The sequence below is a fragment of the Haliotis cracherodii genome, unplaced genomic scaffold (assembly GCF_022045235.1).
Source record: "Haliotis cracherodii isolate W230 unplaced genomic scaffold, xgHalCrac1.p SCAF_4, whole genome shotgun sequence".
In the NCBI taxonomy this organism is placed as follows: domain Eukaryota; kingdom Metazoa; phylum Mollusca; class Gastropoda; order Lepetellida; family Haliotidae; genus Haliotis; species Haliotis cracherodii.
In genome coordinates this window covers 5,121,565-5,138,706 of record NW_027266297.1, presented here as the reverse complement: position 1 = coordinate 5,138,706, position 17,142 = coordinate 5,121,565, and the positions used below count along the sequence as shown (strand labels likewise).

General features: G+C 41.0%; 1 protein-coding gene across 1 annotated transcript in view; it reads left to right on the top strand.

The window, feature by feature from the left end:
* Positions 1–17,142, top strand: part of LOC139479105 (potassium voltage-gated channel protein Shaw-like) — a 94,110-nt gene that overhangs the window by 62,512 nt on the left and 14,456 nt on the right. The window contains exon 2 of the mRNA XM_071261871.1: positions 7,492–7,757. Within this exon, the coding sequence (XP_071117972.1) occupies positions 7,492–7,757 (266 nt within the window). The remainder of the gene's footprint in view (positions 1–7,491; positions 7,758–17,142) is intronic.

The following is a 17,142-nucleotide window of genomic DNA, read 5'->3' as shown; positions in this document are numbered from 1 at the left end:
ATGAACATCGACCCACGACGGGGATAAAGCTAGGCTAAATCCACCGATTTACAGTTAATCTAGCAGGTCACTCGGCCAATAGATCCCACTCAGCTGGTGCGAACGCACGGGGACCAATTCTGCCTGATAGCCTTTTGCCTTACCTTTAATGCCATTAAAATATATTCTTGTTTTCTCGCTACTTAAAAAAGAAATTTGACGTGGCCGACAGGAAGGAGTTTGTTTAGTAGATCAAATCTATAAAAGTAAACTTTCTTGTAATGTACCGGTTGACCGCTTGCTTGAATTATGAAAAAGACGGAGACCACATCAAGTTCAACTGCGAATCTGTACTGTACGTGGCATTGCGTAAACAAAAGCATGTGCAAAAAGGTATTTTTTTCCCCTAACACTGCTGAAAAATAAATGAAATTTGGGAAGGATAGGGTTATAAGGACAAAAATAAATATTTTAACAAGCCTAATGCAAAATGGACGTTTCATAAACATCGCATCACGTCAGTATATGAGACATCTGCAGATGTTTCTATACAGAAACACACATGAGTTGTAGTATGCTCATGTTGCGTTGTGCGTAGCGAGTGTGTTAAGGGATGGCAAAATGACCTGTATTAGGAATGAACAATGTATTTAGCGAGCCATCCCAAAAGCGTGATAACCTCTTTATGATAAATAATGTCATTCTTAAATTCTGTGGTCGACTCTCACAAATGGTACCTGAACGTTTGGAGTTTTCTTGGAATGTGTGCATTAATATGTACTTTGTCAGAACGCCATTAGTCAGTCGGACAGAGACAACAAGTGATATTCCAGGGCTGGTCAAAACGTTTTAAAAGATTAGTAACGGGTGATGAAACATGGGTCTACTACCATGATCCCGAGTCAAAACGTCAATCCACAGAATGGCACCATTCCATTTTCTCATGCACCAAAGAAATTAAAGTCTTCAAGATCAGTGAAGAAAGTTGTTTTCTGGGATGCAAAGGGTATGATCCGTGTTGATTACTCAAAAAAGTCAAAAAACGATTACCGGTGCCGGCTATGCTGATTTGCTTCATTGCCGGATAGATTCTATCCAAGAAAAGCTGCGCGGAATGCTGACTGCTTGAGTTCTACTGCATCATGACAATGCTTCTACTCACATCTCTCGACTTGCAAAGGCTGTTGTGCGACAATGTGGGTTCGAAGAGCTTCCTCACTCTCCATACTCACCAGACCTGGCACCAAGTGATTTCCATCTGCTTCCTTCACTGAAAGGACATCTTCGTGGAAAGTGCTATGACGACAACGATGACCTCAAAGCTGCCGTGAATAGGTTTTGCAGGGTGGCTCCAGAAAACTTGTTACTGACTGGAATTGAAAAGCTTCACTATCAATATGACATCCAAGTGTATTGGAAAGCAGGGAGATTATGTTGGAAAATATAATTTAAAACACTGTCCCAATTGTTGGTTTATGTGGTTGTTTATGTCGCCCGCTAGAGTAAATTCCCATAAATTCCCATTACCAAAGGGCAGCTATCTTAGTCAATGAGACGTCACATTTGTTTTGAGTCTGTCATAACGTTACAAAATGCAGCCAGAAGTCCATACAGCAACAAACTAAAACAAGGTAACAATTTGGACATGTTTCGGCCACATCCAATCGTTCTATTTTGGGAAAAGACCCAAAAGTGCAGTGCAGAGACCCCAAGCATAGAAATGAAAGTTGATCAAGCTCGTGTCCCTGTTATTGTTATTGTCTCCAAAGTTACGTCCCTGTTAGACACTGCTTTTCGGTGTCTATTATGATAACAATTATCCATTGTCCCAGATGGTCAACTCTGACTCGATCGTGAGGGAGAGGCCATTCTAAACACTGAAAGTAGTTCCTACCCGACCTGTTATATCTGCATATTTATTTGCAAATAAAACCAACTGATTTCCTCCGTTGGCTTTATCTTGCCGAGAAACCAACCCATTACATGATACATAAGGCCGCTGGTTTTATGTGGAAGGTAACTATATTCTATATTCTGCCTCCTATCAATACTTGCTATTCGCGCTCTCGTACAAGTCAACTCAACATCACAGGAATAATGCGACACTTAAGATACCAATACTCAAACAGTTGTCCTTTGATGGGCAGTGACTACATGTCAGAACACAGCAAGACATTAGCAGCAATCCAAGATCATATTACAAAGCCTCCTGTAGAAAACCAAAATCCCGACAGCACCAATCCAGGACTGTTGTGATGTTGATGTCTCTGTTGTGCCGGCTGCGGTGTTTGTCTCTGCAGTTGTGGAATCGGATTCCAGGGCGTCACCCGAAGGGCTGATGGTATAGTCATTGCTCTGCCGAATAAACTCTAAATCAGAACTCAGCGGCCTTCATTTATTCCACTTTGGGTCTCAAAGCTATGTGTTATGCAACGCTTGGTCTCTACGGCATGTCCCCCACCCATGCTAATCTCAAGTGTATGTTTTATTCAACATTTCGTCTCTATTCTATGTTTTATTCACTATTGATCTCAATGTTTTATTCCAAACCTGGTCCCTTGGGTATGTTTATGCATGCTGGTATGTTTATTTAACATTCATTCTATGTGGTATGCTTTATTCCACTTTTGATCTCTGCGTTATGTTTTATTCAACATTTGGTCAACATGGTATGTTTTATTCCAGTTTTATGTATATGGTATGTTTTATTCAAAATTCTAAGCATGGTGTATTCCCATTTCGTCGCTATGGTTTGGATTTAACCCCACTTTGTCCGCTGGGTATGTTTGGGTAAACTATGGTGTGTTTTATTCCCCGATGGTAACTGCATAAATTTTATTCCTCTCTTGGTCTCTTTTGTATGTTTAATTCTATTGTTTCCCTGGCGAATGTTTTATTCAACGCTTGGCCTCTATTGTATGTTTTATTCTATTGTTGGCTCCTGACGAATGTTTTATTCAACGCTTGGTCTCTATTGTATGTTTTATTCTATTGTTGGCCCCGGACGAGTGTTTTATTCAACGCTTGGTCTCTATTGTTTGTTTTGTTCTATTGTTGGCCCTTGACGAATGTTTTATTCAACTCTTGGTCTCTACGATGTGTTTTATTTTACGCGTGTCTAAGAAAACGTTTATTTCACTCTATGTCTGTACGGTATGTTTTATTCAACACAAAGCGTCGAAGTCAGCGTTCATGATGCTTCCTTGTACCTCTTGGGGTTTGTACATCTCAGATCCATGTGAGGTCGCTGTACACCCTGGGCAGAATATTGGGTGTTTTGTTTTAACGAAAATGTGATGTGCGCATATAATGATCTTATATAAGGGAATGTGTGATGTTTATATAACTTTGAATTGGCAAAGATAGTACATGCTAATATATCCAGACAGCTGGATGTTGCTAGAACAGATAAGCCTAACAGTGTTCTAAACTGTCGAATTACTTTCTAAGAAATAGACGCGTTAATCCGAGTTTTCGTAAAAAGGACATACATGGACTCAGTATTCCCCGTGTATAAGGTTTGACCAAGAAAGCTTCGATTGTCTGAGTGTTTATTTAACTTGCGTACTCAACACGTTTACCATCTTAAAACAGAGAGGTTATATTGGGCATAGATTTCGCCGAGGGACAGCGATCATTTGATATATAAACAAAATAGAATTGTTCCAGAACAATGCAACAAAATATTCGTTGAACATGCTGGATGTTCAGAAGAATGTGATTGGTGACTCCTTTCACAGAAAACACATGGATGTGTCTCCAAAAAAGACATACGTGCTTTACTATTTTAACACCTTTTGATGGTGAGGTGGTATTACTTCAAAATATGGGGCGCGGTTGGCCCAGTCGTCTAAGGCGCCGCGATTTGCTGTGCAGAGTTGCGTCCCTTGGGCACGCCACAAACCTATGATTGTGGGTTCGATTATGTTTCTAGGTTTGTCAGCACTATACCCGTGCTCGTGAGTTTCACCTAAGTGGTAAACGTCTGAGACCTGCATCACTTCGGGCTTTCCTCCCACATTAAGCTGACACGCCGTGATATAACTGGAAAACTGTTAAATGCGGCGTTCAAGCCCAACTTTCTCTTCAAAATATTATTACGTTAGGAAGAATTATTTGAAAATTCCTTGTGTTTGCATTTAACGGAACAATTTTGACATAGATGCAATTGTCGATTAGGGTCCTTTATGAAGCGAACCTAAGATATTGGGTATTTGTTCCATAACCTTGCACTGAGTCGAGAGGATGTGTCATCTCCGGATAAGTATTGTTTCATTCATATGTAAACGAATAATTGTATATTCACAGTGTGTAAAACAGTTTGCTTATTGTGTTTGCCAGAAGAATACTGACGCTTTCGACGGCGCCTGAATGTCTGCGATGAGGAAATGCGTTGGCTACTTAGCACAAGGTGACTCTCAGAATGTGCCATACAGTGTATCTTGATTTCCTGGACTCTTCCATATTGTGATGTCCTTGGTATATTGAATACAGATTGAAATGTCGTCCCAGGAGACGTCAGTAGGAATTACACTGTTCGCCACTCTACGGATATATCAGCTGAGGCAGTTCAATGCCATAGATTAAAATAGTAGATGTTATTAGATCGAGGTTACTAAACACGATGTAGGCCGGGTAGTTTCCATGATGTTTCTTAGTCAACAAGAAATCTACAGTTCGGATGGATAAATAACATGTCGTACTCACACAAATGTCAGCGTCGCTGTTATAGGAAGACGGCATGCTACTGTGGTAAAATAACCTACGACATATTTCTTGGATTATTCAGAGATTGTAACAATCATGTACCTGAGACGTTTGACATTTTCAATCATGTACATGGTTGATTTTGAAATTCTGAAGTAATGGGAAGTTCCAAACAAGTTTGTTGCCAATCAATGTAACGTGATGTGATGGCAACGTTGTTTACGGTAGCTTAGCACATTTCAATCAGAGAACAAGGTCACAAGAGACGATATTACCAACAAGGTGGGAATATCCATTTCAGTTGACTTGGTTACAGGGAAATGTTTAATCATCGACCATGAATTATTAACCTCTTCATCAATTCTTGACAGATAATTCGTTTTTATCCAATGTCAAGGCCGCCGTCAAGATTATAATCTTCACATGTCGGCTACATGACAACTTGAAAACGATTTTGTAGGTCAGCGCTGCACATGATCACAAACGGGTGTTTTTAATATTTGTTTTTTATCACTTTGAATATTTTTTAAAGCAATATGTAGAGGGTATTCATGTCATGTGAGATCCGTGGTAGAATTGGTCTTCAGCAAACCATGCTTGCCGTAAAAGGCGACTAACGGGATCGGGTGGTCAGGCACGTTGATGCATGTCATCGATCCCAATGGCGTGGATCGATGCTCATGGTATTAATCACTGGATTGTCTGGTCCAGACTCAATTATTTACAGACCGCCTTCATATAGCTGGAATAGTGCGGCGTTAAACAACAACCAAAACAAATCATGTCATGTGAATGTCTTTCACGTGTAGATGTATGCTGTCGTTGAAATCGTTATATCCACATGCATATCTTACATGTGACGTTTTAAACATTTATTAATTAATTAAGTTGAAATTATCTCTTTGCTAATGTTGATTTGCTTTAACGTAGAAGGATAATTCTAACAAACATGTCGAAATCAGTACAACGTTATGGAACGGCCACTTCATATTCTGGGTTGTTAAGGTGTTAGATTTGCGTTTATAGGGTGTACTGTTGGAGTTACCCGTATTTCTGCTACCTGAAGTTATATTACCCGTATGTCTGTTACCTGGAGTTATATTACCCGTATTTCTGTTACGTGGAGTTATACTACCCATATGTCTGCTACCTGGAGTCATATTACCCGTATTTCTGTTACCTGGAGTTATTATTACCCGTATTTTTGCTACCTGGAGTTATATCACCCATATGTCTGTTACCTGCAGTTATATTACTCATATTTCTGTTACCTGGAATCATTATTACCCGTATTTCTGCTACCTGGAGTTATATCACCCATATTTCTGTTACCTGCAGTTATATTACTCATATTTCTGTTACCTGGAGTTATATTACCCGTATTTCTGTTACCTGGAGTTATATCACCCATATTTCTGCTACCTGGAGTTATATTACTCATATTTCTGTTACCAGGAGTTATATTACCCTTATTTCTGTTACGTGGAGTTATATTACCCATATTTCTGTTACCAGGAGTTATATTACCCGCATTTCTGTTGCCTGGAGTTATATTACCCTTATTTCTGTCACCTGGACTAACATTGTCAATATTTCTGTTACTTGGAGTTATGTTACCCGTATTCCAGTTACCTGCAGTAAGCCATATTTTCCTTGAAACAGACCGATGTTTAACTTTTCACTGTAAATGCCTCCTTCCCCAACTCTGTGATGAAACACATTAACCCATGAATAATGATGATGATGATGACACCAGGTGTCCGCGAAACGACTCAGTAAAGCTTTCTATTTCAGCAGAACCCTTTGCACGCAGAGTTCAAGGACCCTGTTAAGTGGACCTTTAAGAATCCATCGACCGTATAGGAAATAGTTCTCTTTCATGTAATAGCGGATGAAGACATTCTCAAAGTGTTGCAAGCCTCCGAGGCAAATTGCAAGATGTACCCTTGGGCCGTCTTTGATTTAAAAAAAAATAGTTCATAACTTATCCGAAATGCAATTGAAACACTAGGGGCATCCAAGGAGTAGATGCCGGCGCTGCAATTGCCCAGAAGTTAAAAAACACTCCTCATCTGCGAAGAGAATGAATCTGACGCCCAAACTTCTCGATGAAACTTTGTGGGAATAAAGTGGGATGGATGAAATATCGCCATTTTCATTGCAATCATATTTCTCTACAATAAAGAATCTCCATGTCGAAGTAAACGTCGAACACCATACTCGGCATAGTTGTCATGCTTCATTATTACATATGATTTCGGAGGATTTCATTGGGCATCGTAATGGTATATCATTGACTAAATTATTTGTGATGTATGTTGAAGTCTGTAATAATAGAATCTTCTATGTTAGGTTATTGTATGATTAATGTGGCGAACCAACAAGAAGGATACGTCGTTATCGGCATCTAATGGCTGTGCTAGTCCCACGAATAACGGTACACCAGCGCAGGATCAACTGATTAATGGTTTATCGTTTGTTCAACGAAATATACACGATCGTAAACGTTTTTGATTCAAATTATATGGGGTCGACCTTTTCATATTTTTGCGGCCAATCTAAAAATATTTCTGCTCCCACTTTCAGAGAAAGTAATTCTGTCTTGAAAAGTATTCTTATTTTAGCAAGGGTCTCAGCATCACACCACACTACACCAGGCCAAACTCCCCAGCCGACATACACACCAACACTAAAACACACACACAGAAACTAAACGCACACGCGCACGCACACACACACACACACACACACACACACATACACACCACTCAGCCCTCAAACGTACATCGTTCTTGTCTGTTCCAGGTGAGCTGCACGTGCCCTTGGAGGTGTGTGGAGCTGTGGTGAAGCGCGAACTGGACTTCTGGCAGGTGAACGAATATGAGATCCGAGCTTGCTGCTGGCGTCACTACCGCTCCTACATAGAGAACCAGAGAATACTCGACTCGTTCAACAATTCCCTCAGGAAGGAACAGGTGAACGTAGACCTGAAGGCCCTCACGGGCTGGACCTACTGGCAGACCAAGATATGGCTCATTCTAGATCACCCCAGGACGTCCAGGGCAGCTATGGTAAGAGGCGTTAAGAGGCGCTACGTTACGAGGGCATGTCCATTGAGCAAAGACGTATATATGTATATGGGTCTATGTGTTGAGTTTCATATGTAAACAGTTACTGGGAGATTTAAGACGTATACGACTCGTGGACGTTGTTTATGGTACAATAAAACACTGCAGAGAGAATAAGCCATGATCGGCGCAGCCCCGAGTGGTATTTTGTCTCTGCAGTGTTTTACTGTAAGATAAACAAGGACCACGAGTCGTTTGTTTCTTTTACAAGATACCAACACTCTTAACAGACTCTTTGAGGATGATGATAAAATGTAAGTTTTTAAAATATTAACCCGTATTTTAATAATGATAACTCCCTCAATAGAATCCGACCTCGGCAATGTCGGACAAGTCCATTTTATGCACAGGAGGGTATTTCCTGCATCGATTACCTGTATCGTTTCTCCCAGTACCGCTTTCCTTCGCTTTTGGATGCGATCTCCAGGAATGAGGGCATGGTAGAACAGCTTTTCCTAAACCACACTTCCTTCTTCATAGTTCTTTGCGATTTATCGCGTATCTTATATATCGTGATAATGTGCTGCCAGGCGCTTAGTATATCACGATGACTTGATATGTTATGAACGTACGTGTGGTACTGGACGTTATGATAATAATGCGCTGTCGGGAACTTATTTGCGATGGTAGCTTTTAATAAAGGGAAATAACTCTAGCGGGTTGACTGATGAATAGCCGCAAAAGACAAGTAGAAACCATATGTGTAGGTTATTGTTAGTTTGCTTATATCTAGTTATGCCTATGTTTAAAAACAGGTTTTAGTTGGAACACTATTGACTGCCCAACTGACAAATCACTGACCTTTGATGCAACAGATATATTAATGCGCACATTGCAGGAAAACGGAACATGTTTAGGTACCGTTTGTGAGAGATGGCAGCTGTTTGTTCGCCGACAGAATATAAGAATGACGTTATATGATAAAGAGGTCACCACGCGTGTGTAATCGCTAAGGCTTGCTAAATCTATATCTCAATACAGGATATTTAATGATAAAATAATTTTTATAATGCGCTCACTTCAACGCACCAAAGCACGCTCAAAGCGCTGACAACACATACATATGTACGTCAGAGTTAAAAGACCAGGTATCAAAAAATGTCTTGACTTCAAAAATATCAAGTGCTGAAGCTGTTCTGAGGACAGTTGGAAGATCATTCCATTTCTTTGCAGCAGTTACTTCGAAGGTTCGGACACCAAAGGATTTAAGGTTCCATGTGTGAGTTGCCAACTGAAGTTTGTCACCAGGCCGCAAGTTCTTAAATGGCTGAGGGCGGTCGGGTAGCCTGGTGGTTCAAGCGTTCGCTCGTCACGCCGAAGACCCGGGTTCCAATCCCGAAATGGGTACAACGTGTGAAGCCCAGTTCTGGTGTCCCCCGCCGTGATATTGCTGAAATATTGCTAAAAGCGGCGTAAAACCATACTCACTCACTCATCACCTGACATGAGTAAAAGCGGTCCTTACATTTCATTTTCACCATCATTTTGGCTTATACGCCCAATGGAATCTGTTTGGGTAAATAGTAGAGACTGTTTATCCCCTGACATTGACGTGTTGCATTTACGAGGTTGTTAATGAGGACTCCCTGCACAGTGAAACCTGGATAGTGCATATCCCGTTAATACAAACTATCGATTTTGAATCACGATGTATATTTAAAAGCACATTATTCTAAGCATCCTTCGGAGGCCTAACTGACCTCTGATCTCGGATTTGTAGGGCTTCAAAGTGTAATATGGTTACCAAGTGCCAATTGAGCTAATAAACTTGAAGACATTTCAGATGAGCTTGTAACTTTTAACCTGACTGAATGGAAGTGGAGCTTGGGTGTTTGTTCTCGCCTGCACGCTGTCGACGCAGCCTAAGTGACAGAGAAATGGCAGAGCATCACAGTGGGGATGCCAAAGTGGAAGTGACTGCAAGAGACTTCCATCTTTGATGTAGTGCCGTCGGGGCGTCCACCTCACACCTCTCCTGCAAGGGCAGATCGTTCAATATTTGATGAAGAATCTGCAACCGAACAATTAGCCCCATGCTGCAAGAAAGGTCTGTGTACACATATCTGTATGAAACCCGAGCTCCCATTGGGCACAGCCAATCACCATATCCTGTCCATCAATCTCGTACCCATGCCCTTCAATGCTAGTACTCTATTGCTAACATGGATCCATTATGGCACTCATACCAAACCAAAGAACAGAACCCCGTTATGTTCGTTATGTCATTTTGTCATCAAAGATATTAAAAACATTAACTGAGTTAGACTAAGCATTTAAACACTTAAATGGTCGAGCGATGTGTGATATGGTATGACCATCTCTTCTCAATGAAGGAACAAATAGTCGATATTACCAGACAATGATGAGTGCAGGAAGGTCAAAAGCAATACCATCACAGAGAGGCAGGATAATTTACCACTGGTAATGAGCGAACACACGATAACCTCTTATCAGATCACTGGCTGGGAAAGATCTGACTCAACCACATCTAAAGCAGTGGAACCCCTATTTACCTAACAGGTGGCTTATGCAATTCAGTTATGTGGCGAATATTTAATAACTGCAGCTCACAACGCTTTATGCTATAGCTATAATGTGAATCTCTTGGGCCTCAATCAGAATGGTTAAAAGCTTAACCCTGACTGATTTAAGAGTTAAGGGGAACTCTGACCCAATACGACCTTATACTATTATTTTATTTAGTTCGTATAGACCTGGTGTTGCTCACTGACGTTGAATGAAGACATGGTCAATATCTCATTGCCTAATGCTCGAAAGCCAATCGTATTTTTTTACGCTTTACTGATGTGGTTAGATTGAAACAAGATAAAAGCGGTCTGAATCAACAATTATAATTCCGCGCAATTTTCCGAAAGTGATTACTGAAAATTGGTTGAGGTTCTTTTTTGCCACTAAAGTCTGGCAGTGATGGAACGCTGCTCGCTGTCTATCCCTCTACAGTTGGCATTTTTTCCAGAAGACCAAGATGGACAACCGTCTGACAATTATGCAGATAAGTTCTCGTTGCATCTCGAGGGGTTACGTGATCTTGAATGGTGGTTAGGAAAGGGGGAACGAGGGGAGGGAGAAGAGGTAGAATATGTCACTCTGGAGCATTCGTCTGGCGGAGAGGTTTAACACCACGGGAACACGTTGAATAATTTATGAATATACTCTTCGTTATCTATACATTTTACCTTTAAAGGAAACATCCACGTCGTTGACTTACAATAACATATCTTAATCCAGGTGACAGCTTAAAGCGGACATATGTGGCTCTGTGGCTCCTCCTGCATTTGGTTCTAATCCAAGTTTTGAGATCCACCTTGTCTTATATAGTTATACAAGGGATAATTGTATATACCAACTGATTCCAAGAAAAGGCTTGACCTGTTCCTTAAGAATGTATGTCGTCCTATACAAGTGACTGTCATTATTGGTAAAAAAATTACCCGGGTGTTCTTAGGTACGGATATGTAACCTCTCAAAATGTCTCCTACCTTGGTCTTACGTGTGCTGTGCATGTGACTGCTTCCCTCTCTGCATCTGTGCAAGGAAGGCACAGCTGCCCCTTGAGATGGATCAAACTCTCAATAACATGGGTGTCTTAATGGGCATGTAGCTATTGAGTTTCTCGTTTGGGCATTGGACATGACTTCATACAGGTTGTCTGGGTATTTCGCAACAATTTCTGAGGTTTGAATATAGGCTTTTAATCTGCACGTCTCGGAACCACTGATGGGAGTATTGAATTGGACGGATTTAGCCGAGCCATGCCCGGTTGTTCCTTGAGCCAGTTTAACCGATGGCTACAATCTATCCTGACTCGCCTCCAAACTGCATCAATTCCTTGCTAGCAAACTGTAATTCGTTACATTCCTCTCATACAAACGGCCACATATCGATCTCTTGTCGTCTAAAATACCAACTTTCTGGAAAAAACAAGATTGACGATATTATAAATAGGAAAAGACAATACAAGTAACGGAGCATCATAAAGGGACGCCACACATTGGAGATTAAATTGTAATATGTACCTTGGTGATTCACCACGTAACAGTCCACGCTCGACACCCATTTCATCTTGTGTCCATGCACTCAACACATAACGGCCACGGCAAGTGACTGACGTTATTAATTAGTGTATTAAGCATTTTAATTTAAAAAAAACGTCTATTGGATATATTACACGATGTGGAATGGCGCATGAGTCAAGTTGTCAATTCGAGTGATATTCAGAATAATCTTAAACACTCCCGATTTGGTTGATCAGAGTGGCATTGGTGTTAAGATGCTTGCTCTGATTCTCGGCGAAGTTGGTCAGTGGGACACGGCCCTTGTTGGTGTAAGCGTGGAGGAGCACGGAATTCCTTCTTGCTTTGTCGATGTTTATTGGTCTGGGGTATCAAATCGGACTAGGGGGATATTTAAAGGCACGTTAATCTTTCATGATTGTTGTAACTGATATAATTATACAAAGACAAATGAAACTATTGGTGCATTTAGCTGTTTGTTCAGTGAGTGAGTGTGTATGGTTTTGCGCAGCTTTCAGCAACATTCCAGCAATTTCACGGCGGGGACACCAGAAATGGGCTTCACACATTTTACTTATGTCGGGAATCGAACCCGGGTCTTCGGCGTCACAAGCGAACGCTTTAACCACTAGGCTACCCGAGCGCCCCCTGTGTGTTCAGGTAGCTGAAACGAAATAATGATTATTGTGACATCAAATAAATGTACGTGGCTTGCTTTTATTAATATGGTTAGTGTACAGGTCCAGTGACATTCCAGGCTGTGATACCGTAGTGTCTAAGGTGATATTCTGTGTTGTACAGGCGGGTCTAAGTAGGGATTTAGTGTTGTACATGCGGATCTAATGCGACATTTTATGTTGTACATGCGGGTATAAGGTGACATTCTGTATTGTACATGCGGGTCTAAGGTGACATTCTGTGTTGTACATGCGGATCTAATGCGACATTCTATGTTGTGCATGCGGGTCTAAGGTAACATCCTGTGTTGTACATACGGGTCCTAGGTGACATCCTGTGTTAACATGCGGGTCTAAGGTGATATTCAGTGTTGTACATGCGGATCTAAGGTGACATCCTGTGTTTACATGCGGGTCTAAGGTGACATTATGTGTTGTACATGCTGGTCTAAGGTGTCATCCTGTGTTGTACATGCGGATCCAAGGCGACATTCCATGTTGTACATGCGGGTCTAAGGTGACATTCTGTATTGTACATGCGGGTCTAGGTAGGGATTTAGTGTTATACATGCTGGTCTAAGGTGGCATTCTATGTTGTACATGCGGGTCTAAGGTGACATTCTGTGTTGTTCATGCGGGTCTAAGGTGACATCCTGTGTTGTACATGCGGGTCTAAGGTGACATCCTGTGTTGCACTTGTGGGTCTAAGGTGACATCCTGTGTTGTACATGCAGGTCTAAGTTGACATCCTCTGTTGTACATGCGGATCTAAGGTGACATTCTTTGTTGTACATGCGGGTCTAAGGTGACATCCTATGTTGTACATGCTGGTCTAAGGTGACATCCTGTTTTGTACATGCGGGTATTAGATGACATCCTGTGTTGTACATGCGGGTCTAAGGTGATATTCTGTGTTGTACATGCGGATCTAAGGTGACATCCTGTGTTGTTCATGCGGGTCTAAGGTGACATCCTGTGTTGTACATGCGGGTCTAAGGTGACATCCTGTGTTGTACATGCAGGTCTAAGTTGACATCCTCTGTTGTACATGCGGGTCTAAGGTGACATTCTGTGTTGTACATGCGGGTCTAAGGTGACATTCTGTGTTGTACATACGGGTCTAAGGTGATATTCAGTGTTGTACACGCGGGTCAAAGTTGGCATTAGTTGGTATTCTGTGTTGTACATACGGGTCTACTTTGGGAGTCCACGTTGTACAAGTATGCAGGTCTCAGGTATTATTCCGAGTTGTATAGTCAGGTCTAACTTGACAACAATACGTCCAACCGTCTGGAGTACACATCTTTGGCCACGTTTCCACCTCCATGTAAACTAAGATGGTTTCATTTATACATCCATGCTACTGCCAGGTGACAGAATCACGTGCGCTATGTTATAAATGGTCTGTTATAGGTTTCAATTAGTGTCCTTTGACACAATGCTATGTCAGCTTTGGCAGTTTCAAATCTCTCGAGATCCTTCAATTAGATAGACCCGAACGTGCAAATCTGGGCATTGTGACGTCATATGTTGTAGCCATCACTGGACGAGCACCGGTCTGATGCAATACAGCAATCCCTTCACAGGGCTGGGACGTTATTTGATTGCTTTAGCTCGTAATTGATCGTGGTTTTATTACTCCACCTCTCACAACCCTCCTTCCAACATTATTTCTTTTCCCGACTGGTGTCGTTCCTCGATTAGTCTGCATCAATACCAGCTTCCTTCATTGTTTCCCAGCACCGCTGGCTGAAAATGGGAAATGGGGAGGGGGACGCTCACATCAGACCTCACTTGACTGGAACGACCTCCTGGAATCAAACGCTTCCCACATTATTGACGGGTTGATATGGATTATCTTTCCTTGGTTATAACCTTTAACTCAAAAACTTCAAGAACACTACCAATAACTGAATTTGCTTATTGAGAACATTTTTGACCTAACTGGCAACACTAATATCTGGGATGAGAAAACCTTTCCAGCGCTAGAATGGCTCACATATCACGCTATTACCCGACCCCAGGACCAGTTTACTCAGCACTGACATTCAAATGTAGAGAGGTCTCCGAAAGCAAGATTCCATCAATTATTCAAAAACCCATGTGAAGTTGAATGTTATCTAGTAAAACTACCCAGGTAACAGTATTTGAACCTGTTACAATTAGAACCTCGTGTCATCGACTACCAATTGAGAAGGGAAGGTGGAATAAACTGCCTGCCAGTCAACGTTTCGGTGCGTTATTGAATCGTAATTTTCTAAGGGATGAATATCATTATTTATTTCCATGTAATTATTTTGTCATTAGGAATTCGTACATACATGTACTTCCATATTTCAGAAAAAAATTGTATGTAAACTAATCTCATTACAATCGAACAGAATGAGTGTTCTCAGAATGAGTTCAGAATGAGTGTTCTCAGAATGAGTGTTCTCAGAATGAGTGTTCTCAGAATGAGTTCAGAATGAGTGTTCTCAGAATGAGTTCAGAATGAGTGTTCTCAGAATGAGTGTTCTCAGAATGAGTGTTCTCAGAATGAGTTCAGAATGAGTGTTCTCAGAGTGAGTACAGAATGAGTGTTCTCAGAGTGAGTTCAGAATGAGTGTTCTCAGAATGAGTCCAGAATGAGTGTTCTCAGAATGAGTGTTCTCAGAATGAGTGTTCTCAGAATGAGTTCAGAATGAGTGTTCTCAGAGTGAGTTCAGAATGAGTGTTCTCAGAGTGAGTTCAGAATGAGTGTTCTCAGAATGAGTGTTCTCAGAATGAGTTCAGATTGATTGTTCTCAGAATGAGTGTTCTCAGAATGAGTGTTCTCAGAATGAGTTCAGAATGAGTGTTCTCAGAGTGAGTTCAGAATGAGTGTTCTCAGAATGAGTGTTCTCAGAATGAGTGTTCTCAGAGTGAGTTCAGAATGAGCACGTCGACGGGCGCCGGGTAGCCCAAGCGTTTGCCCGTTAAACCCTTAACACGGGTTCGACTTCTTTATAGGAATAGTTTGAGAATCCTTGAAATACTAATGCAGTTATGTCACAGAATCCATGAGTATGGCCATGTTGCTGACAAACCAAGAACAATAATCAGGGCGATTATCTTTTCTTAATAATATTGATAATTTAATCGAATTGTTTGAATATAAGGAATCTAAGGTTTCGCTGTTCCTTTTTTTTCTTTTTTCTTTTGTGTTGTTTCGCTAGGCGCACTTGTTAAACACTGGTGTTGAGAATTGGTTGTAAAGTTCCATAAGATGATTGGATCATCCGAAGGGATGTATCCTCGAAATTAATTAGCGTCACTGTTTTAAATGTAAAGTTCAGCAAAATCATATCTAACAAAATCAAAAACAAATAAATATTTCAGCACTTTATATCTTATTAAAAAATAAATCTTATGAAGATTTGAACAGTTAAGAACTTGATAGAGGGGGCCAAATCCTTTGCGTTCGTGCATGGAAAATTGCATCAGGTTGCTTGATCGTTTTTGATCTAATGATCAATCTTAGATTATTTCACTTCATGGAAGCACCCCATCAAACACCTTGCCAACTTCATATCACTCATCATGTTTCGCATGAAAGTTTTATTTATAAAATTTTAATGAAGCCCCGTTCTTTAACAGAACTGTAATAATATATGGAAGCATTTCCCTCAAATTCATCAACGTTTCATTATTGACGTCACAGTCAAACCATTAGGTCACTCAACCAGGTTACAGTGTAGTAACGTAATAAATAAGAGCGTTGCGGTGATATTCAGATTCCAGTCGTTGCTTAAAACCAAAATGATATTTACATTTTCGCACAATATCTAGAGCACATTTCAATCTACATATAAGACTTAATGACCGCCATAACACTGTAGTCTCTTTAGAGCGGTAATTCCATTATAACGTGACACGTGTTACCTTAGGTCTTCCAGCCTTTGGGTATCCCTCGATGACCTCCTTGATGGAATGACTGAAAATAGGTCAAAGCAGGTTAAATACAGGATGGCTCGAGTTGGGCAGTGGACCCAACAACATGCAAAGCAGACATACTTGCTGATGCTCTCTATTGGCAGATAACCTTGCCCTTGGTAAATAACAGTTCCGTGAAGCTAACTTAACACTAAGACAATCTTAACTCTCAAAACTTAAAATCGACCTGTACACCGAGGATCCGAGTCTATATGGCCAGTTCATCAGTACAATACCCTTGCGGGGATTCTGGGTTACAATTGTTCTTCGGATACCCATGTTTGTATTAAGTGGGGCATTCGTCACCACTCGCCCCTATGCGTAATCTGCAAGAAGACTCGTGCCCCTGTTGGTGAATGCTATGTGCGAAAATACGACAAACCAGTCAGAATGCGCGTATGACGTCACGTTTTTCGGTCAAAGAATCCGTCAGGAATAATTTTTGATTTTACAAGTCTTGCATCTAAAAATATACCCAAGATACATTTATATGTGTTCAATCATGCTGTATAATACCTCATGTCCCGATGTGCTTTAAACTGCATCCGAAATTATATAATATATCGGGAAATATACGCGAATCATTACGCAACGAGTAGACAATTCTTTTAGCTATGCCCCTTTGCGCTAAGACGGAACCTGGTCGCAAAAATTGCCACGAAAGGG